Source organism: Sebastes fasciatus, chromosome 15 (assembly GCF_043250625.1).
Source record: "Sebastes fasciatus isolate fSebFas1 chromosome 15, fSebFas1.pri, whole genome shotgun sequence".
Taxonomy (NCBI): domain Eukaryota; kingdom Metazoa; phylum Chordata; class Actinopteri; order Perciformes; family Sebastidae; genus Sebastes; species Sebastes fasciatus.
In genome coordinates, this window is record NC_133809.1 from 13,238,408 (window position 1) to 13,262,616 (window position 24,209).

Genomic DNA, 24,209 nt, shown 5'->3' on the forward strand with positions numbered 1-24,209 from the left:
CAATCTGTATATTTCAACAGGTTGTTACATACGTCACAGCTATACAGTGCAGCAAATAGACATGACTTAAACCTGCAGTAGGCAGAATGTTTTTGGCATCATTGGCCAAAAATCCCATAATAACCTTTCAGCATATTGTAATTCAAGTGTTCTGAGAGAAAACTAGACTTCTGCACCTCCTCATGGCTCTGTTTTCAGGCTTTAAAGAATCTAGCCTGTGACGGGAGACTTTGGCCAATCATAGGTCATTTCAGAGAGAGAGCGTTCCTATTGGCTGTTCATTCAACTGGAGGCAGCTGTAAATAACTCGCAAACTCCGATCAAACGGTCAAACTAGGCAGCGCTGATCAAATATGGATTAATACATGAGTCACAAACTTTCTCATTTTACAGCTAAACAGCACACTACAAGATGTTTCTGAAAACATTTTATGGAGAAATATGCATTACAGTAACAGAATATTGATTCATATTTAATCAGCACTGCCTAGTTTGACCGTTTGATTGGAGTTTGCGAGTGATTGACAGCTGCTCAGAGACTGCAGGCTCCAGCTCGGCTCTGATTGGTTGTTTTCCTCCGGTCTGTGAAATCTTGCAGATGCCATTAGGAGCACCAGAGGACACAGAGGCACATGATTTTTTTTTTTCAGATTACCTGTCTCATGCACTACTGTCAGGATATAGTAACTGTTTTATAAAAATAACTTTTTTTAATCATATTCGCTCCAATTCTACCCACTGCAGCTTTAAGTTACCCATAAAGACACATTTTCTTTAAAATTCTCTCTTCAAAACCTTTTCACAAACTCACTGACAGCCGTCATATTGTGCGAGCAGGGGAGTGTAGTGTGGTTCCTGATGTGGCTGCTTCTCCGACGTCCAATCCGATCTGTCTGCATAAGTCGTCCTTCGTCACATTCACACTATCATTTTCACTTCTCTTCCTCCAGTTCGCGGTGAATATGTTCAGAACATTGCCTCCATCGTCCAACCCCACTGGAGCGGAGTTTGATCCAGAGGAAGACGAGCCAACACTTGAAGCTGCATGGCCACACCTCCAGGTTGACATTTAAATCATTTAATTATCATGTTTATAAACGGTTATTATAATTACTATAACATTATGGTAATTTATAATATAACGGTTATTCTCAAACTAGAAGAGCCTCCCAGCATGGCTGAAATGTGCAATTCTGTATTTTCTGAAGTTTACAATACATGTTTGTATCATATTTTAAATTGTGTATTTTGTGTGAGAGCATTTTGCTTGAATTCTTTCCCAGCATTCATTCATTTTTGTTTTGTTTTTCTTGTTTCTGTTGCAGCTCGTCTATGAATTTTTCCTTAGGTTTTTAGAATCGCCCGACTTTCAGCCTAACATAGCGAAGAAATACATCGACCAGAAATTTGTTATGCAGGTAAAAAAATATTTTTTTTTGCCCAAACTCTCAGATAGAAAAACAACAATTACAAGACACAATTCGTCATCACGGTAACATTTCACTTCTCTTTCACTGCAGCTCCTAGATCTATTTGACAGTGAGGATCCCAGAGAGCGAGACTTCCTCAAAACTACCCTCCACAGGATCTATGGAAAGTTCCTGGGGCTGCGAGCGTACATCAGAAAACAGATCAATAACATTTTCTATAGGTCAGTGCAGGTCTCCCACGGCTCTGCTCATTTTTAAAACATGGATACCAAGATAGATGCTCAACATACAGTATGATGCATATGTTTTGTTAAGTTAATATAGAGTCTGTGTATTGTGTTTGCTCTTCCAGGTTTATCTATGAGACGGAGCACCATAATGGTATAGCTGAACTACTGGAAATACTTGGAAGGTATGGCCCTAAGCTAAAGTTACAAGCTTTGTAGATGCAGCTGTAATTACTCTCTGTGGCTCTTATACAACGTTTACATGACATTCAATTCTTCTCTTTCATAACTAAGTACTTTTCAGGTGTTCTGATAGTACTTTTGTGTTTATTTCACAGCATAATCAATGGATTTGCCTTACCACTAAAAGAAGAGCACAAGATTTTCCTGTTGAAGGTTTTATTGCCTCTGCACAAAGTCAAATCACTCAGTGTCTACCATCCACAGGTGAGTTTATTGAACACAAAATGAGGCACGAGACGCTTTATTAGTTTTTGTGAAGCTGTATGTAAGCAGAGACATATAGCACACATATAGTCCCATTTTGTCTGTAAAGGGGAGTCTCGTGGGTACCCATAGAACCCGTTTTCATTCACATATCTTGAGGTCAGAGGTCAAGGGACCCCTTTGAAAATGGCCATGATAGTTTTTCCTCGCCAAAATTTAGCCTAAGTTTAGAGCTTTATTTAACCTCCTTGGCAACAAGCGAGTATGACACAGTTGGTACTAATGGGTCCCTTAGGTTTTCTAGTTTCATATGATGACAGTATCTTCACACTTAAAAGTCTTTAAAACTAAGCCCCCTACAACCTCCAAAAGATTGATTGCCCTAATGCGTTAAAAAATTTGTGGCGTTTGAATGAATTTGTGTAAACACGTTATTATCGTGTTAACTTTGACAGCCCTAGTATTTAAATAATCTTGTCTAAACCTGCTTTTGAGTACACACCTCCGCTTTTCATGAGAGCAGCAGGTCATTTTGCAAGTTTTATCAAAAGCTGGTGTAGCATGTCCCAGCCAGCCTGTCCCTCAGGCATCGACCTGTCCCCCGTCATGTCCCCTCGCGTTTGCTTGTGCATAAATTCAAACACCTTGACAGTTTTATGATTATTTGTTTCTCGTGTTTTGCAGCTGGCCTACTGCGTGGTGCAGTTTTTGGAAAAGGACAGCACTCTTACTGAGCCGGTATGTCAATTCAAAACACGGTAGAATCATTTTCATCTCTTTGCATAATGCTGCTTGCTGGAACTCTTTCTTTAATGCTCAGTTTTGTTTTAGAATATGAAGTTGTGCAAGAATATGAATTGCTAGATAATTTTTTTTGTCAAGTTCATTGACTTTTTTTCCCGTCAAAGCTGCTGTTCCCTTATCCTCCCCTTATTTAACACTATCATTATCTCTCTTCATCACCCCAACAGGTGGTAATGGCTCTACTAAAGTACTGGCCAAAGACTCACAGTCCCAAGGAAGTGATGTTCCTCAACGAGCTGGAGGAGATCCTGGACGTCATCGAGCCCTCTGAGTTTGTTAAAGTGCAGGAGCCTCTCTTCAGACAGCTGGCAAAGTGTGTCTCCAGCCCACACTTCCAGGTAACCGATGGGTGATCACAATCTTCCCTTCATAACTCTGGGACTAAGTTCAGGTGGTGTGCTGGTTGGTGGCTGTCGGTATATGCCTGACTGAGGTTTTTTTTTTTTTCCGTAGGTGGCAGAGAGAGCTCTGTACTACTGGAACAACGAGTACATCATGAGTCTTATCAGCGACAACGCAGCAAAGATTCTGCCGATTATGTTCCCTGCTCTGTACCGCAACTCCAAGACCCACTGGAACAAGTAAGATCCTCCACACAGACTGTACTAATGTCCTTCACACTGCATGTAACACCGGTCTGACACAACAGCTCACATTAGTGATAGCTCTCAAGTGTGTGTAGATATTTGAGCTCGGTGACAGAATGTACTCCCCTGTTAAACACTTCACTTGATGTATTTATCTTAAAGAATCTGTTCAAGGCTGCTTATCATAACCTTTTAAGGGGACATCTCATGAAAACTCACTTTTTCAGTGCTTGTGCTCATACATTTGGGTATCTGGAGTTCCTACCAACACACAAACTGTGAAATAAGACGACCCAGTCCGTTTTTTGTGGGCTGCCTAGATCAGGAAACATGTGATTCAACAAGCCATTCAGATTTGACTCCCCTTCCTATGTCACATACAGGCTCATTAGAATATATCGCCCACGGCTTGAGAATTACCTTTACAAAGGTGCACCATATTTTTCTTGCAAGCCAATCAGAGCAGACTTAAAGAGACAAGTTTAGGATGCATTCACACCAGATCCGGTGGTGCGGAAGAAACGCAAGTCCTCCCGGTTCATTTTGAATAGGGGGTAGTGTGTTTGGGCTGCGGCCACAAGGGGTGCTGAAAAAAAAGAAGCGTCAGAAAAGAAGAAACAGAATAAACTTTTGGAGAAACGCAACCTGATGTCACACTGCGGTGACCAATCACGTAACTGGCGATCCAGAGCTGTATAAACCCACCCCTAAGGGAACATAAGATGTTAATCGTCGCAGTCAATGAGCCATTAAAGTGACTCTCCCACAACGCCGCACAAGCCTAATCTGGTGAGAATGCAGCTTAAAACGGAGCGTTTCAGACAGAGGGTGAATACAGATATATTCAGACAGACAGTATAAGAAAAATAATGTGTTTTTTGAACATTAAAGCATGTAAACATATTCTAGCAGAAACCCAAAATACAAGTATGAACCTGGAAATGAGCATGATATGTCCCCTTTAATGCATTTTTTGTAATTGTATATATTGCTGCAGATCACCTACTTGGTGCACAACAAAAGACTTTCAATTACTTTAATATCTCTAACATCTGTACATGTACCTGTAACATACAACATGTTTAATGTGAAGCGAAAACAATTGATCTATTAGCTGATGAACAGAAAAAGTAATCGGCAACTTTTTTTATAATCTATTAATCGATTAAGTCATTTTTGTAGCTAAAATGCCAAAAAACAATCCCTACTTATAACTTGCCACTTTTGTATCAGTGTAAACTGAATATCTTTTAGGTTTTGGACTGTTGGATGGACAAGAAATAGAAGATGTGTGCTTAACATTAAAAATTAAATATGATTAAAACTGTCACAACCAACAGTTCATAACTTTTTGTAATCATTTTGCCAGTTAGTAATTTGGAAGTGCTCTAGTTATTTGCCAAGTGTCAAGCCTAAATTTTTAATCTTTATTGTCAATCCGTGATATTCACGTAGTTTTTTTTTGCTGTGGGACAAAAGCAGCCTTTCTGGTAATGTTGCTTGTGCTTGTAAAGATTTGACTCTTGACCGACTTCTGCTTGTGTGTGTGCGTGTTCACAGGACCATCCACGGCCTCATCTACAACGCTCTGAAGCTTTTCATGGAGATGAATCAGAAGCTCTTTGATGATTGCACACAGCAGTTCAGGGCTGAGAAAAACAAGTAGGCACCACAGACTCTTCTCCCACTCAGTCAATCCTTTTTTCTTTTTTTTTTTTTAACAATGATGTCTGAGTGACACATAATTGCAATCATCCTTAACACTGCAGCTAAATGAGTGATGAGTTTCACATTCGTCAGTGGAGCGGAACAGATTAATGACGCGATGTTTGGTGTTTTTGTTCAACAGAGAGAAGGCAAAGTCAAAAGAACGTGAAGAGGCTTGGATCAAGATCGAGAACCTCGCCAAGTCAAATCCACAGGTGAGCAGAGTGTGCAGTCACCTAACCTCACCTGTTTTTTCCATTACTGCCATAGTGTGAGTGTGTATATGTGTGTGTGCAGCACTAATCTTCATGAAATATGTGTCTTGTGTTTTCTGTAAGCCAGTTTTGTTGTTGAATTGTAGTTCCCTTTCCATCTTATCCCATTAAAGGTGCAATGTGTAATGTCTAGCCGACTGCTCCAAAGAAAATGGGGCAGCATTTCTCCTCCATACCGGGTCCATAAAATCAAAATTTACAGTCTTATCTTACAGTTATATAAAAAAAAGCCAGCTACTAACTTAAACAGCTATTAAATTCTAGATGTACCTTTAACGTGACTGACAGCTCTACCTCTTCTTCGTCCTCTCATGTTGGACTGAGGGCAGACTGGATGCTACAGTGACTCACTAATCGCCTCTCGAGGTACAAGTGGTATTATAAGAAAGGACGTGTTGTAACATCGACTCTATAACCTCTTCTTCACATTCTGTTGATAATGTTTGTAATGAATGTTTTAAACCAAAATTCTGGGCCATATCTTACACATTGCACCTTTTTTAAGGACTCCCATTTGTTCACACTATGACTTAATGTTTTCCAAATCACACCGAGAGCTTGATGAGTGGTGGTGCTCTGAGAATGTGCTTTGTTGTGGTGAATGCTTGAATCAGACGGCTCTAAAAGGCTCTCTAAAGAACTATTTGATTCATTTAAAAAAATAACTATCAGCAGAAATTCCTGTTCTCTCCTCAAAACTGATTTTAGCTTTATTTTAGTGAAGTACAATATTACACCAGTGTTGGACATTTAAGGAATAGTTCGACATTTTGGGAAATAAACTTTTGATTTGATTTGAAACTACTGCCAGCACCCAGTTAGCTTAGCTTAGCACAAAGACTGGAAATGGGGGAAACGGCTAGCCTGGCTCCGTCTAAAGGTAACAAAATCGTATTAAATCCTAATTCTTGGCCAGGTGTAGTAACTTCCCGGAATCTTGTTGTCACTGCAACCAGTGGAGACTCCAGAAAGTCACTGCGTCCTGCCAAGAAATAGTCCGGCACATAAACCCCTTGTAAAACTTTTACAATTTGTTTTTGTACGGATTGAACACACAAGATATAATGCTTTAACCGGTATACAACTTTTGTTATTGTTGGACAGAGCCGTGCTAGCTGTTTCCCCGTTTCCAGTCTTTGTGCTAAGCTAATGGCCTGATTGCTAAAGCCACTTACAGTATTTACAGTACAGACATGAGAATGGTATCTTCCAACTCTCATGTAAGGCAAGGCAAGGCAAGGCAAGGCAGCTTTATTTGTATAGCACATTTCAACAACAGGGCAATTCAAAGTGCTTTACAGAAACATTCAAGAAATAATTAAAACAGTTATAAAAACATTAAAACATTAAAGATTAGAAAATAAAAACAAGCTAAAAATAAAAGCTAGGATAGAAGCTAAAATTGCATAAAACTCAAAAGAGTAAAAGTTATAGTGCAGTGTCAGAATAAAAGGCACCCGCAAACAGGAAAGTTTTAAGCTTTGTTTTAAAAGAAGTGAGAGTTGGAGCGGTAAGCATGTTTCCCAAAATGTTGGAACTATTCCTTTAAAGGTGCAACAAAATTAACATTTTCAATCCAAACAGATCAGTGCAACAACATTAATGTTTATTGTAGTGTCCCCAGCAATAACATCTTTTGACACAGTTGCTTTTTCATAATCGATACTTGCTTTAAATCGGTAATGAAAATGTCTTCAATCCTTTTAATTCTACACCTCAACTAAAACCTCTAAAACTGATAACCTGCCATAGACCAGAGTTGCTTATTTGAATCGGTTCAGAGCCTCTTCATTCATTCTTCTTTGCATGCGACTGAAAGTCTTTTCTCCATCCTTTTGTGTTTGTGTTTTTGTTTCTCTTTCTTTTCAACATAGTTCTTTATGTATGTTGATTCCTCTGACCTCAATAGTCCTGTAGCAATGGAGACGGATGTCCCTTTGATAGAAGATGTTCAGAGGTTAAAAAAGACAGTTGAGGCGGGCGCAACTCAGGTAAACCTGACTTTCTCTCTGTCTCTATTCACCTTTCCTCTTATAATCACTCTATATATTAATAAGCTTGTGTGTTACCAAAGCGTGCAAAGGCTTCTAATTTAAGCTACTTTCACTATAGTAATTATTATTGTGTACTTTCTGTATAAATTATAGTCTTTGTTTGTGTTTTTTTTGGTAGTATTTTTAAATCAACCTACCTAAAAAAAACGTGGAAACAAATCTGGCTGTGGACTAAACACTGGAATCAAGCATTTTTTTGTGTGCCTGCTTCCCCTTGCATGTTATCTAAGTAGTATGGAGCCCCAAAGTGTTCAATATTATTTAAATAAATAAGTAACTATGAAATAAATAACCACGCTAATGGATTTTGTAAAATATAAATATGAATACCAGACTTCTGAGAAAGGTTTTCATGAAGGAAATATTCCGTTCTGTTTTTCTGAATTAACGAGGAACCTCAAAATCCCAAGAGAAGCTCTCACTTACTTGAGAGCTCAATTTCATAGAAGCAGTTTAATCCAGCACTGAGAAAGCTATGAATGACGTGAGTGCAACTAAGGCCGCGGCGCAATTACCAGATTGTCCCTTGAGACGCCACGTAGCCAGCCTGAATGCATTTCAGATGCATTATCATATCCGTGAAGCATGCATATCGCTTCAACTGGTTCTAGAGAAACACCGCAATGTCCAGCAGATCAGAATACATCTGAACAACTGCAAGGTCCTGAGGTGCCTGCGCAAAGTCGTCAAACTAAACCCAAACCAATATAAAACTGGATTAAACTAAACAGGGGAGGACGTGTTTGCTTCCATGAAATCCAGTTCTCGTGTAAGTGAGAGCTTCTCTTGGGATTTTGAGGTATCTCGTTAATTCAGAAAAACAGAGCAGATTTTTTTTTTTCCATGAAAACTTTTCTCAGAATTACTGAGAATTATCTCATTAAAGTAACCGTGTGTAACATTTCGGTGATCTATTAGCAGAAATGGAATATAGTATACATAACTATGTTTTCATTAGTGTATAATCACCTGAAAATAAGAATTGTTGTGTTTTCGTTAGCTTAGAATGAGCCCTTAATATCTACATAGGGAGTCCTCTTCATGGTGTCTGCCATGTTCCTACAGTAGCCCGGAACGGACAAAACAAACACTGGCTCTAGAGAGAGTCTTTCACATTTTTACATTACCTGAAGGCCACCTTGTGAAATTGCGGTAACGTGAGCCGCATAGTGCAAAACCGTGGTACCTCCAGTCGCCGTCTGACGTCCGTTGTTCCTATAGTATGTTATTATGGTAAAGATGGTCTCTGAGAGAGGCGAACACCGTTACTACGGTTTGCACTCAGCGACTCACGTTACGGCAGTCTTGGAAAAGGAGGAGTGAGCAGAGGGGTACTCAGTTGGTTGCAATCTACAACCACCGAACTAGATGCTGCCAAATACCGCACACTGTGCCTTTTTAATTCAGAATTTAAAAAAAATAATTTTAATATTTTTTTCTTAAGTGAATGCATTCAGGCTTCTGTATGAATGAACCAATAATTTGTAATAATAATACGACAAATTATTAAAACTCAACCTATTATTGTAAAATGTTGGTGACAACATCACAGTCATGAAATCAAAAGTTACGTGAAATAAAGTTTCTTTGGGGAAAATGCCATTATGAATTAAAAAAGGGTCTTTTGGAATAAAGAAATAAAATAAAATAAGTCCAATACAAGTTTTAAGAATTTCTTTGGATCATTTATTCGATCATATATATTTGACACATAATTATTGATCTCATAATGTCTTATTTATTTCATATTTAACTCTTTGGGGCTCCGTAAATGTCTGATGTTAAGTTGATGTTATAATATTTTTGTCCAGGTATGGCTGGATCAGTTCGCCATGTTTTAACTCAGTCAGTCTCTGTAAATTAAATTTTGTAACTGCATTGTGCTCAAGCTGTGCTTCATCTCAGAGATATGATCAGAACAGGGACCATATTGACGTGTTGACAGGAGATGACGATGTGAAACGTTATAATTAGGCCTAACTCGCTCCTCTTGTCTCCGCTCCGATCTGACAGTTGCCGCATGACCAGCGGAAAGAGCGGCCTATGGTGCGACGCAAATCTGAGTTGCCTCAGGATATCTACACCACAAAAGCCTTGGAGTCCCACCGCAGAGCTGATGACATGTTGACCACCCACGATGGACTCTAGGTCCCGCCACCTGCCGGCTCTTTGTTCAACTGCCCCTTTTACCCTCGACAGCCATGGACATCCTCTTCGCCCAGGCGCCAGAATTACACTGGCGACCCACGTTGGGCTCTCCATCCCTCCTTCCACCTTCAGTTTACCCAGAATCCTCAGTTCTCCTTCATTCCTGCTGCTGCCCCAGTGCAGACGCCCTGTATCCTCCTCCCTCAGATTTCTGCTTTCTCAGGTTTTTTTCTTCATTTGGAGAGGAGTGTGTTTGTGTGTCTTTAAGCCCTCGCTACATTCATTGTGATTTATTTTCTCCATCGGTTCCTCTTCCCTTCCTGTCTCCTTCCACCCCTCCCCACCCCCCTGTGCGCTCACTGTAAATGTGGAACCTGGGAGTACGGATGCCACAACGCTGGTTCCTTCATTCCTTCTTGCAAACACAATGGATTGGACGTGGAAAACATAGGAACTGACTGACTCACTGTCTACGGATCACCTCTCGGTATCTGCTTGGGTTTTCTTTTCTGTCAAAGGGAACAAAAACAGAACCTGTTGGTCAGATGAAAGACAAGACTTTCCTGTCATCCGTTCTTTATTTTTTTTGCTCAATCTAACAGACATCTTGTCAGTGCCAAGACTGTTGTGTTATTTGTTTGTTTCATGTTTTTATCTGTGACTTCAACAGGGACACCTGCCTTTGTTTTTTGGTCACTGGTGTTTTGAAAGTTTTTTTTGTTTTTTTTGTTTAGTTTAGCGCACCAGACCAAACTGAGGCTCGTCCTTCAGCCTTGCAATGTCCAGGAAAGGTGGCGAGGAAAGAGGAAGTTGTCCTGTGGACATCTGACACTTTCCGTTTTATTGTTTTGTGCCATATGCAGCTCTTTTATATGCTTGCTCTCCTTATGTTCATTGGCAATATTTGAAAACCAGACCATAGTGATGACTAGACAAGTTCAAACAATGGTACTTACTGCTTTTTGAGTTTAGTGGATGAGGATGAACATGAATGAAAGCTGTTTGTATTTGCTACCTAAGTTGCAGTGGCAGTATCCAGGGATTGGATGTAGCAAGGAGAGCCCTCAGTTGTATATACGGCTGAATAAATAGAGGAGAGCACGGCTGTGGGTTGTTCAAGGTGAGTGGTGGGTTTTTATATATACTGTAAAATGAATAGGGATGATTATCTTTGTAAAGGAAATATAATTAGATTTTTGTTGAATGGGAGAGGAGGCACAGATCTGTACTGTCTCGACACCTAAAAACTCCACTCATTGATGGTTTTTAGCAGCCGTTACTAAGTTAGCTCATCATGTAAAGAGCATGGAGGTGTATTGGTACTGTAAGCTATAAAGATTTTAATGTCCTCTAATTAAAGATTAATTTATTATCAAACATAAGCGCATTAACATACTGATATAGAAAGATTAATACACAAATTACTTGATGAAAGCTACCAAAAAAAATATGGCTTCCTTAGCGTTTAAAGGTGTACGCTTGTGTTGCTACCATTCCGACTTTCCGTTGTCTGGTTTGCGGGTTATAAATATATATAATATCCTTCTCAGTGAGGAAGCTGTTTAAAGTTGGAAAATATCTTCCAGTCAGTACCATTGTTTAAACTACGGAGGTCTGCTAGATTTCTTCATATTTGATGTGTTGTATTTCTTTGTCTCGTCTCTGGAGGTTAAGTAGCGTGGATGTCAGGTTTTGGATTCTCTTTTTTGTTCTGGCCATTCAGGATGCCCACCGCTGAAACAGACTGGTATCAAATGGCCACAAAAATGCCAGATGCTGAAAATAAAAACTGACATTGTGACTTGGCTTGTTAACTGTATTATTAATACTGTATTTGCTTGAATGCAAAAAGATGTAAATTAAAAACTACCATGTTAAACATGTACCTTTTACCCTGGAGGAATGCCATTCACCAAACTGATTTCTGTCGTCGAGGTCATTGCGTTTATGAAACAGTCCTGCTTGCTGGGAAGAGATGTTTTATGGATTTTATGAGTTTGAGTCCAGAGATGTTTGAGGTTTATTTTAGTGCTGAAAAAAACAAGTCGTCCGCGATAAAAAGATGATTTAAAAATGATTTGGTGGCTTGTTCTCTTTCTGCAGCAGATCTTTTAATTTCACATATTATTTCCAAAACATGATAACTTAAAGTGTCCTTTTGTATGTGACCTGTACTATATGATTCATTTAATATTGTATATATGATTTACCTTGTTTCATGTAGTGTTATATATCTAGATTAATTTTGTACAAATTGTCCCTTCTGTACAGAATAAAACATCAATAGCAAGTGAAAGAAGTCAATCTGGCACATACCGTCTTATTTCTCCTATTTCTGGATGTACGGTCAGCGACACAAGGATTTAGAAAATGTTCTTATTTTTATGATTAAAATCTGCAAAGTTTCCTCCCTCCTCTATATAACTGACAAATGTTCATGCCCGTTGTGTGCTCCTATCACTGTCTTTAGTGGTGTACAACTATATAGGATGAATAAAGAGATTATTTGAATATATATTTTCAACCATGCATCCATTTTGGCTTTACTTGACTGGAGGGGCACATCATAAAAATGACTTTATTGAAACATACTTGCATATAAACTACAGTCCATTTGCTGTAACAAGGAGAACAAGGCTAGTATTAACAACGAGGGTATTCTTAGTAATGTCACTATCAAGTAGCCACTTTGGCAGTGTGCTGCTTTGAACACAAGGGGGAGCCAGATACCTGAAAAAGGACATTTACTAAATGTGTAGTCTATCATCAAAATGCAGAGAATGACATCTGCAACACCACTTGTAGCATATGTCATCTATGACTGCATTCAGCAACACAAATATCTCAACCAAAGCTTAACTACACACAATATTCAGTCCATCACATACACTGCAATGAACATGTGTGTCTGTCTCACTGGCAGCACAATCGTACGTGACCACAACTTAAATCTTACTGTGAAATAATTTTAAGAGCTCCAATACCTTCAATATCCTTTACTTAAGTGAAAAGACTAATACCATCATGTAAAAATACTCCAAAAATCCGATTAGCAATATAAATTACAAATAATACTAAACATATAGACCATCCTGACATTTTTTTCCAAGCTTGAGAAACAAAAGTAGTAAACTTATAAGCATTAAAAACTAAATAGCCATTCCATTCTGTCATTATCTGTGCGGTGAGCACCAAAATGTTTTTGTTTTTTTGAACAGACATTTCATTTGAAATAGAAATTCTTAACTCATCAAAGCATGGACAATACAAAAGAAAATAATCTGTCATAATTTGCATAAGTCACACAATCTGTTGTCCTCCTGGATGTTTTTAAATCTGCCAACTTCAACGGCTAGAGGAAGGATTTCTGTTTTCAGCTTTGCAACTGAATAACTTTGACTCCTTGATTGTTTATCGAACAAAACAAGAAGTTTACAGATGCTACCGTGGTCTCTGGGTAATTATAATGACCGTTTTTTTACTATTTCTTTTACAAAACAAAGAATCAGTCAATCAAGAAAATCATCAGCAGGTTAAAGGACCAGTGTGTAGCATTAAGGGGCATTGGCAGAAATTGAATATAATATTAATAGTCATGTTTACATTAGTATATAATCAACAAAAAATACGAATCGTTTTGTTTTCGTTACCTTAGAATGAGCCATTTATATCTACATAGGGATGCTGCCACATCCTACACTGCACCTTTAATCAGTAATAACAACAACAACATTCCTGCCAATGTCCTTAAATCATTTTATTTTAATTTCATGAAGTATTTAAATGACCAATGAAAGCAAACTCCTGCATACATACCCTCTCTTTTCAATTTCATGAATCAATTCAATTGAGTTCCAAACAATTAAAATAAATCATTCTTTTGCAATGAGCAGATCACATTTTGGAAACAGACATGAGTGTGCAAAGCGCCTTTCCTAGGCAGAGATGAAGAATTAGGTTTTCTCTCAGAAGTCCCAAACAAAAGGATCAACCTCTTTTTTATCACAACACGTGCTTTATGGATTACTTCCTGTTTCGGTAATGAGAGTGTTTTTGTTTTAATGTTGTTGGCGTTGGCGTTGTATTTCGGTAACAGTTGGCTGTAGTAGCTTATCTCCTGGTTTGGAGAGAGAGTATTAACTCTTGATGTTACGCAAGGTGAAGGTGAAGCCGTGAGTCACAAAGGATTGGTGAGCGGAAGGCCAATTGTAAACAAGTGTGTTTTTGTTATTTGGAAGGGGGTGATTTCAGGAAACCAGACATTTGTTGTTCCCCAAAGACATTTCCGCAAGATCTGTTGCCTTGTCCCAAGCTGACACTGAATACACAGTTGGCCAGAAGTACCAATGTTGTAAACTCACTTTCTCCTTAACTCCATTATAAGGCAGTGAGGAAGACTATACTTTGAAGGTATTATATGAACATTTATAGTCCTCTGAGATGTTCAGACATGTTGGAATCTACTGGGAGCTATTGAGATCTACTGGCCAAACACCATCAGACAGCAACATCAACCTGTGGGAATGCACAAAACAAGAGACAGTAGAAGTACAGCTAAAAAGTAGAAAGTGGAGCTGGATTGGACACACTCTAAGAAGCAAAACGACAACAACCAAGCAGGCACTGAAATGGGACCCACAAGGCAAATGGGGGAGAGGAAGACCCAGAAACACCTGGAGAAGGAGCACGGAACGAGAAAAAAGAAGGGACTGATGTGGAAACAGTTGGAGAAGATGGCCCAAGACAGACAAGGCAGGAAACTATTCATCAATGGCCTATGTTCCGCAAGGAATACGAAAAAATGCCTAACTTTTACTGTTCAAGGTCAATGCCTAACCTTACGCCTAACCGTCTCGGGAGAGTTTCACAGTTTGCATGTTACCTTCTAGACACAACCAAATGTTACAATACAACATCAAAACTAGACTACAAAGGTTACCATCGGGGCACTCCTTGTAGCCCCGTGGTTAAGACACATACTGTTGTCTCTCCAATGATAAGACATAATTGCCAAAAAAAGGTTACTATCATCAGTTACTGAATGAAGAACTCTATTGTTTCAGTCATCCTCTCAAGTTAAATTTCTTTTCTCCTGACTCTGGCAATTTCATGGTTATTTATCACAGTGAAAGTTGTTAATGTAACAGTTGCCATATTCTTATATGTTTACCATCAGTCTGTATCGAGTCTTCTGATGTCTGAATAAGATCACATGAATCTCTCCACACCACAAAGTTTCTTTTTTTAGCTTTGCTATTCATTCCAGCAGAGCAGCAGGACCGGATGAGAACTCAATGTTCTCCCTTCTCACTGAGTTTAAACTAGAGACCTTTGCTATTGGTTAATAAATTATATCTACACTTATAGTCCAGCAGTGAAATGATTAGTTTAATTAATTCCCTCTTTGTGTTACATTATCTGGTTAACATCATTACCCATGTAGCCTATATGCATTTGTCTAATGTCAGCTTCCCTTTCACTACTTTCTACAGCACGGTGCCAGGACTGCTGCTCAACAGTCAATCACATTGCTGTTTATTAAACCTGCACCCTCCTATACCCGCAACATCAGCCGCAGTGTCTTTTTCTGCACCTTCACCGTGACTGCCAGCCTGAATCACATCCTCCTCATCCTCACTAGAGGTCCCCTGACCGTGTTCAATAAGAATAAACAACAGATAAAATATATAAAGGTAGATAATAATAATAATAATAATAATAATAATAATAATAATAGTAAAATAAGGATGAAAGAAGGCTAAGAAAACACAATATGTAAGCATTTATATACAGTAAGTGTGAATATTACAAATCCATTTAATATGGAGTGGAGAGCCTAAAGTTATTGTGATATATGTCAACATACTACCAGAGTTATAAAAGCTAACGTGGTGCCGGATGTGTTTTACAACAGCTGCTTATCTGCTCTGATTAGAACTCTTTAATGTGCTGCGACCTCGGTGATCTAATGAGAGATTATCAAAGCAATTTCTGCCTCTCTATCTTTCCGCATATTAGCCATGACCCAAAGTGAACCTGCAGCCAGGGTGTCACTCTTATCTAAGCATTTCCGTTTGGGACTTTTTAAGCATCATCACCGACAGGTTGTGGCTGTTTGCTATTGCTCACATTACCACACTATCACCAGACCTGTGTTGTACTTGGATATCCGCCAGCGTGACCGTTGGGGTGCTGGTATGACGCCAAAATGTGTGTCACTTTCATGACGTCTAAATCCTATACTGAAGGCAACGAGATTTGAAAAGCAGCATTGCTACTTTGTACACTTTAAAAGGCTGGAAAGATATAATGGCCAACAAAAGAAGCAATACCATGAAAAGACCAAAAAAAAGGCTTCATTTCATTAGCTGATTTGGCTGATTTTGTTGTACGTGTGTGATGTGTTTGAGACATACAGGCGATTCCGAAATGAATTCTTTCTGATCCAGAGCAGAGCTGCTCCTCTCTCAAATCCCTCAGCATCTCCTGGGCTTGTGTATCGCAGTGTATCGCTGCCAAGCTGTCCTCACTTGCCCTACCTGACTCAGAGGTGGCTCAGAGCCAAGACCGACAGACTGCTGGAAGGGAAACCTGCCTCCATCTGGAACCTCACAGGCTGCCAGTAAAAGCCAGCTCATAGACAAAAATGTTACATGGTCTGTCTGTCTGTCTGTCTGCTCTTTATTCAAACGGGCACAGCAGCATAGAAACCTATTTTACATAGTGGTAGCTCTTACTGTAGGTGCGACTTTTTCTTAATTAATGTGTACAAATTTGAGAACATTGTGCAAATAACAGGTGTGTAACGTAAAAGGGAAATTTGTGGTGGAGGACAAAAAAGGTCCACTTGAACTGCATAGCCTATCATTTGTATATTTCTTTATGGATTGCTTTTCTGACATTTTGTCTTAGTCTTAGTAATTTTTCACAAAATGTTTTTGTTGGGCTGTAGGTAATAAATTGCTCTCATTGAGTAGGTAGTTGTATACAAGCTAACAGGCTTTTGAAGCAGTTATTTTTCATGTGAAAGAAAGTTATATTGAAAGCTTGTTTCATAAATTTGTACGATTTAATTTGTGCTCATTTAATGAATGAATGAAGGGCTGAATTAAGAGTGTAGTTTATAATGAAGATCTCTTTGTTTTTCTGGCACCAAAGGGGGAATAAACAACAAAATAAACAACAACAAAACATCGGTATCGGCTATTGGCCAAATTTTGAGACAACATGACCCCATGAAACGTGTCCCAGATTGTTGATGCCCCCAAATACTGTCTCTCGTTGTAATCACATACACCAACACGTTCTCATCCCAACTCGTCATATACTGACGCTTTGTCAGACCCCTCGGCATCACTTTTCGGTTGCACAGCACTTTCTCTGAGCGTTTACTGTTGACACGGATGGTTTACGTTGTAGTTAATGGAAAGCCCAATGTGTCTCATCTCAAGCCTCAGTATTTGACACCCCGGGAATTAAAACGGGCTGTATATACTTAGAACCTCATTACGAATGTCACTTGAAGCAGAAGCTATATTGTTTCTGTTCTGCTCTTTAATAATAGACCATCAACTAAATGCAGGACAGGGCCAGCAAAGCTTTAACAGGAGTTGACAAAGATCTTTAGCATTTGAACTGCAGCTTTTGCCAATACTCTATATTTTTTGGGAGAGTCGGTGATGCTTACATCTTATCCTTTCAGATACTGAGCAGAAAAAGATGTGGGACTGAAAGAAAAATGGATGTCATAAAGACTTATTCGTAACCTCTACACTCTTCATTGCTGAGTAATGAATAAACCAGTGTACCGATCATCTCTCTGTCATTTCATGTGTGTGTTTAAGTACGACACGAGTCAGTCTGGAAGACATTTATTGCCATTGACTCTGATAAAACCTGACATGTTTTTGTGCACCTGACTTTTGAGTATCCTCTGGTGTTAGGTGGCCATAACACATACCTACTGATCACTGTTTAGATCATTAAGCAGTGTGGTGCAGGACACTTTAATTTCTCAAAATGAAATTTCTTTTGCAGACTTTTCATAAAACATCTGGTATCTTTAATTGAATGCAGAAAACAACTGAAATGGGAGTATATTAACCTGCCCCAAAGGTACAAAGTTGCATTAGAGAAACTATCAAATACTGTATATACTCTAACTGACACTGGACATGCCCAAGAAGAATTTGGACATGCTCTTTCTCTAGTTTTAGTTTCCTCTCTTAGCTCCCCACTCTAATCAGACATGCAGGATTTTGCAAAATAGTCTCTACTTATTCTGTCAATCTTGTTAATCCACTCATAACACGTGCCGTGGCGGTTTACTCACCTCAGAAGCCTTCATGAGAAGCAGCCAGGCGTCTCAGGTTTCTAGGTTGAAGTCCTGCCTCGATCCTACAGGGGGAAGTGTTACCCTGCAGGGGCCGGACCACGAGCCAGGATGGAGGGGAAGATGAGAGCTGGAGGAAAGGGCACCTGAGGTGAATGGCGGGGTGGCAGCCGCAGCCTAAAGCCTCACCACAGCCCATTAGATTACCCTGCTGGCTGCTTCAGCTCTGCATTTCTCTCTCTTTCTCTCTCTCACTTTCTGGGGCTGGAGAAGAGCTGTAATGTGCCTCATCTCATTATCTTCAATCAGGTATGTAGAGGTTTGAAAATAACTGATAAACACGGCCATTTCTTTCCCTGCAGGGCAGGAAGACACGGTTTAGTGTCTTTTGTTCGTGGGTTGATTTTAATCTTTTCTTGTCTTGTGGGTGAAATTTTCCTTTATATGAGGGGCTCTGTCTACTTCAGATGATGCTGTTTTTTTAATGAAACATTTCCCCTGGCTTATAAATCACTTTAGTGCAAAGTAAATGCTGTAAGCGTACTGCATTCTATTTAAAGTCGCATTTCTTTCTGGTGCAATTTATTATTATGAAACTCCATTCACTATTACACTCAGTCCCACATCTATGCAAAGCTTTAATCACGAGGGAGGGGGGGATGTTAGAAAGGAAAGAGCCTCCTCATGCTTTTTAGGCAATATACTTGATAACAGACAGGGTTTTCTCATGAATAGTCTTTCAATCACAATGCACAGGGGAGGACACCAGTGGAAGGTTAAAGCTACAGTAGCTACATCAAATTCAAGGTTCAGCCAACCTTAAGACCAGAATGGACACTGCTAAATTTGTCAGAACATCTAGCGAGACCCTAACGAAGGGTCAAAGGTCATAGACCAGGAGTCAGTGGACGGAGGCAGAGGCAATCTTTGAACAGAAACAAGGATGCTGCCCACAACCACCACCATACAACCGCCTGCTATCAGGTCATCCAACTACCATACTTATGATGATACCTGATTCACCTCCATCTGCTGAGGATTACCACATATATCGGTATCAGCGTATCTATGCAGGACAGAGACAGTGACCTAATGATGCAGTTCCACCAGAGAGCACTGACAAGTTTATTTTCAACGGTAAAGTCCTACTCTGCATGCATTTTTGTCACAACTTTTCACAAATAATCCAGATTTATTAATGTTTTATTACTCTAAATTGTTGATATTGGTATCAGTCTAACAAAAAATCAGCGTTGGTCCAGATTTGAAAGAATTTGAGTTGAAAACTCCAGAAAAGCCAAAATAGACCTTGAGTCAAGATTTGGGTCAGCCAAAGTAGTAGCCTTGGCCAGTGGTTTCCAAACAATTTCACATCAAGGGCCATAGACCATAGACCTACAACAATGATAAATAAAAATTGAAAATGTAAACAAAAAAACAGCTATTCATTTCCACTAGTTTTTTAAACAAAAAAAATCCACAGGGAGCCACTGGAGAGGGACTAAAGAGCCGCATGTGGCTCCGGAGCCACAGGTTGCAGATCCCTGGCCTATATCAAACATCAGGGGTATGAGGACTGGGGGCAATATCATCTCATAACTTGTTACGATAATCAATACATGGTTAAACAACTGTTGGGCTGCTACACTCACATTGTACTTGCTGTAACCTTTATGAATGTTATGATGTTTTGTTGAAAGGTTTGGTGTTGATTCAACTTTATGGTATTTTTTTTGTCCACTTTTGTCCACGCTGAATAACAGAAACACAACATCCTCCAACATGTCTGAGATCATAAAGATTGTTATTGCAGGATACTGTTGTGTTAGACTGGGTTAATTTTAGCTATAGGTGTAGCCAGGGAATGAAATTAGCACCTGCCACCTGCCAAATAACAGGGTAAATGTTGGCTGTGGCAGGTAACAATTTCAGGTCACCTGGCACCATGGCAGGTTGCCAGGTTTTCCTTATATTAAAATGTTATTTTTCAAAAGCAATTCCTAAATTAAAAATAGTCAGTGATTAAGGTTACATGATTCATATTTCTACTCTCTGTTACCACTGACTCAGTGTTTACTAGGGGTGTAAGAAAACATACAAAATATGGAGTATTGCAATATTATGTTTTGTGATACTGTATCGATTCTCAAAAACCCTGTATTGATCTCTAATTAACAGTTTACAAGCAAAGATTAACTCAGTCAATACTTTATTTTATTTGCAAAGACAAATGCAAATGCAGATCCTACTATTCTGATGGCATAAAAAAGTTTAAAAATATTTTTTTTACTCAGATTTTATGCATGTGGCGGTGTGTTTTTCATACTATGTCCGTTTTCCTAAATTAGATTTTAAAAAAAATCTATATATTGCCTTGCTTACAGTACCGCAATATGTTGCGATATATTGAATCGTAACCCCTGTATCATGATACGTATCGTATCGCCAGATTATTGCTCATACACAGTCCTAGTGTTTACAATTCTAAAGCGTTTTAGATTTTATAAGTGGCAGACAAAAATTGTGTGTTTAATAGAAATGTTCAGTGACCTGCCACAGTGGCACCTGAGGAAAACACTTAATTTCAGACCCTGGGTGTAGCCTACCTAACTGGAGTGAATATCCAACCTGCCTGTTCCAATATGGCGGCGGGATATTTAAACAACCTTGCGTTGCTAGGTTACGGCTGCCCTGCTTAACGTATACTGTCACAATCAAGCAACACCTGCGAGCAGTCGGACCTCTGTTTAGCTTCACTTCAACAATGTAAGTTGCTGCTCATGCTAACACGTGTGTGTGTTGTGAATTGATGTGTTTTGGTTCTGGTCTGAGTTTGTGTGCTTTACTGGCAACATCAATTGTCTGGTAAAGTTGTTTTGTTTGTTTATTTGCCACAGTGTTGTTGTGATTTATGCTAGCTAACTAACTTCGTCTGTTGGCTGTTGTTTGACACACTTTGTGATGCGTTCATGCTGCTGATAATTAGTGGGACATTTGAACATTTGTCTGTTGTGGCCTGAATTGTTTTGGTTGTTCATGTTGTTTTGAGGTGTTTGAGGCTAATATAACAATTGGCCTTTTCAGTATGTAAATATGTCTGTTGCTCATTTCCTGTTGTAGGGTGAATTAAGGGTGATTGGGACAGTTTTTGAATCTCAGTCTTGTGTAAACTGTCTTGCCATAAATGAAAACAAATGTCCAACCCATGATACATTTCTGTAATACTGAAGATGTTATCTATCCATTTGAGGAGGAACAAAGGTTGTTTGGCACACTTTGTGATGCGTTCATGCTGCTGATTATTAGTGGGACATTTGATCATTTGTCTGTTGTGGCCTGAATTGGTCTTGGGAACATTTCCCACCAAGGTTGTTCCTGTTGTTTTGAGGTGTTTGAGGGTAATATAACAATTGGCCTTAAGTATGTAAATATGACTGTTGCTCATTTCCTGTAGGGTGAATTAAGTTTTCAGTTTTTTTAATCTCTGTCTTGTGCAAGCTGTCTTGCCACAAATGAAAACAAATGCCCAACACATGATACATTTCTGTAATACTGAAGATGTTACCCATCTAACATCAATTAGCTGGTAAGTTGTTTGTTTGTTTATTTGCCACGGTGTTGTTGTGATTTATGCTTGCCAGCTTATTTTCCTGTTGGCTATTGTTTGGCAAACTTTGTGATGCATTCATGCTGCTGATTATTAGTGGGACATTTGAACATGTGTCTGTTGTGGCCTGAATTGTTTTGGTTGTTTCTGTTGTTTTGAGGTGTTTGAGGCTAATATAACAATTGGCCTTTTCAGTATGTAAATATGTCTGTTGCTCATTTCCTGTTGTAGGGTGATTGGGACAGTTTTTGAATCTCCGTCTTGTGTAAACTGTCTTGCCATAAATGAAAACAAATGTCCAACCCATGATACATTTCTGTAATACTGAAGATGTTATCTATCCATTTGAGGAGGAGCAAAGGTTGTTTGGCACACTTTGTGATGCGTTCATGCTGCTGATTATTAGTGGGACATTTGATCATTTGTCTGTTGTGGCCTGAATTGGTCTTGGGAACATTTCCCACCGAGGTTGTTCCTGTTGTTTTGAGGTGTTTGAGGGTAATATAACAATTGGCCTTAAGTATGTAAATATGACTGTTGCTCATTTCCTGTAGGGTGAATTAAGTTTTCAGTTTTTTTAATCTCTGTCTTGTGTAAACTGTCTTGCCACAAATGAAAACAAATGCCTAACACATGATACATTTCTGTAATACTGAAGATGTTACCCATCTAACATCAATTAGCTGGTAAGTTGTTTGTTTGTTTATTTGCCACAGTGTTGTTGTGATTTATGCTTGCTAGCTTATTTTCCTGTTGGCTATTGTTTGGCAAACTTTGTGATGCGTTCATGCTGCTGATTATTAGTGGGACATTTGAACATTTGTCTGTTGTGGCCTGAATTGTTTTGGTTGTTCCTGTTTTGAGGTGTTTGAGGCTAATATAACAATTGGCTTTAAGTATGTAAATATGACTGTTGCTCATTTCCTGTAGGGTGAATTAAGGATGCTTGGGACAGCTTTTGAATCTCAGTCTTGTGTAAGCTGTCTTGCCATAAATGAAAACAATTGCCCAACACATGATACATTTCTGTAATACTGAAGATGTTATCTATCCATTTGAGGAGGAAAAAAGGTTGCTTGGCACACTTTGTGATGCGTTCATGCTGCTGATTATTAGTGGGGCATTTCACAATGGTCTGTTGAGAGAACACTTTCTCTTAAAATAGTGGGTTTATGGTCAGCTTGCTTGAAATTTGTCAGAAAGTGCTGAGCCCCTGTTCTGTAGTTTATGCTGCTGCTGCTCTCATACCAATATCAATCAATAAATCAATCAATCAATCAATACTTTTTTGCCGTGTCAACACAGTTGATAGAAATTTGCCTCAGTGCATCTTTTAAAAACACACACAGTAAATAAAATATAGCAAAAACAGTTACCACATTTATACATTCAAACTATGAAAAAAAAATCCTAAAGTGCTTTGGGCTGCTACAGCCTACACAAATAAATAATAGAAAATGTCTTTTTTTACTATAGATACACCATTAATAATAGAAAATGTTCTGTTTTTTACTATAAATACACCAATAAATAATAGAAAATATCTTGTTTTTTTTACTGTAGGTACATCATGAAATAATACAAAATATATTTATTTTTACTATAGATACACCATTAAATAACATAATTGAATTTTTTTTTTTACTATAGATACACAGGTAATGAGCTGCCAGTACTTTTTCTGTTATTTTACAGATTTTTTGCTTCGTGTCAATTCGTTTAAAGTGCTTGTTGCTTTGTGCTGCTAAGTTTTAAAGCTCTTGTTGTTGCTGATGCTTGTTCTACTGCTAAAAGTATACTTGAGCGTCTGAGTTCAAGTATCGAACAGCCTCAGGATGTGTGCTATTCCTGAAGCGAGGTGTCCTACACTTGAAACTCTGGAATCTCCTTCTGGAGGGGGAGGGATCTGAAGAGGGAGCAAGCAGGGTGAGAGGAGTCAGGGAGTCAGCGATCACCTTCTGCGTCTTGCGTCTGTTACGTGAGGCCTTTATGGAGGTGACAGAGGGCAGGAAGATCAGTGATCTTAGACGCTGTGTACACAACTCTTTCCAACTGTCCCCTCTCATGTCAAGGACGGTTGTGTTGCCATACGACACTGTGACTGAGAAGGCGAGGACGCCAAAGTTTCTAAGCTGGCGCAGAAAGTGAAGCCTCTGGTAGGCCTTGTTAATTATATGGCTGGTGTTGGCCTCCCACTTCAGAGTGTGGCATATGGTGATGCCAAGGAATTTTAAAGTGTCAACCCTCTCCACTATCTGGTTATTGATGACCAATGGGGGGGGGGGAGAACCCCCTCAGCCCTCTGGAAGTCGATTATTATTTCTTTGGTCTTAGCGATGTTTAAAATCAGGTTGTTTTCCCGACACCACTCCACAGCAGAGTGAGTACAGTGAGTTCAGCAGAGGTGAGAGAACAAAACCCTGAGGGGCACCAGTGTTGAGAGTCATAGGCCGAGAGAACATTTTGCCTATCGGACAGAAAATCTAAAATCCAGTTGCATAGAGACTGATTAATTCCCAGCACAGGACGTTTTGGGGTATAGGGGTAACATGGTCATGGAGCATATTTACTGTATATTTGTATTCTGGGGG

General features: G+C 39.1%; 2 protein-coding genes across 6 annotated transcripts in view; both read left to right on the top strand.

Moving 5' to 3' along the window:
• Positions 1-11,983, top strand: part of ppp2r5ca (protein phosphatase 2, regulatory subunit B', gamma a) — a 30,393-nt gene extending 18,410 nt beyond the window's left edge. For 2 of the 5 annotated variants that reach the window (XM_074659888.1, XM_074659885.1), the window contains 12 exons: positions 951-1,061; positions 1,326-1,418; positions 1,521-1,651; positions 1,783-1,842; positions 1,996-2,104; positions 2,789-2,842; positions 3,076-3,246; positions 3,362-3,489; positions 5,056-5,157; positions 5,345-5,417; positions 7,352-7,468; positions 9,545-11,983. In XM_074659888.1, the coding sequence (XP_074515989.1) occupies positions 951-1,061; positions 1,326-1,418; positions 1,521-1,651; positions 1,783-1,842; positions 1,996-2,104; positions 2,789-2,842; positions 3,076-3,246; positions 3,362-3,489; positions 5,056-5,157; positions 5,345-5,417; positions 7,352-7,468; positions 9,545-9,679 (1,284 nt within the window). In that variant the 3' untranslated portion in view covers positions 9,680-11,983. The other 3 variants (XR_012597195.1, XM_074659887.1, XM_074659886.1) reach the window with 3 other exon arrangements.
• An 8,660-nt stretch (positions 11,984-20,643) lies between these two features.
• Positions 20,644-24,209, top strand: part of begain (brain-enriched guanylate kinase-associated) — a 153,879-nt gene continuing 150,313 nt past the window's right edge. Inside the window, exon 1 of the mRNA XM_074661084.1 lies at positions 20,644-20,777. The gene's annotated coding sequence lies outside the window, so the exon portion shown is untranslated. The remainder of the gene's footprint in view (positions 20,778-24,209) is intronic.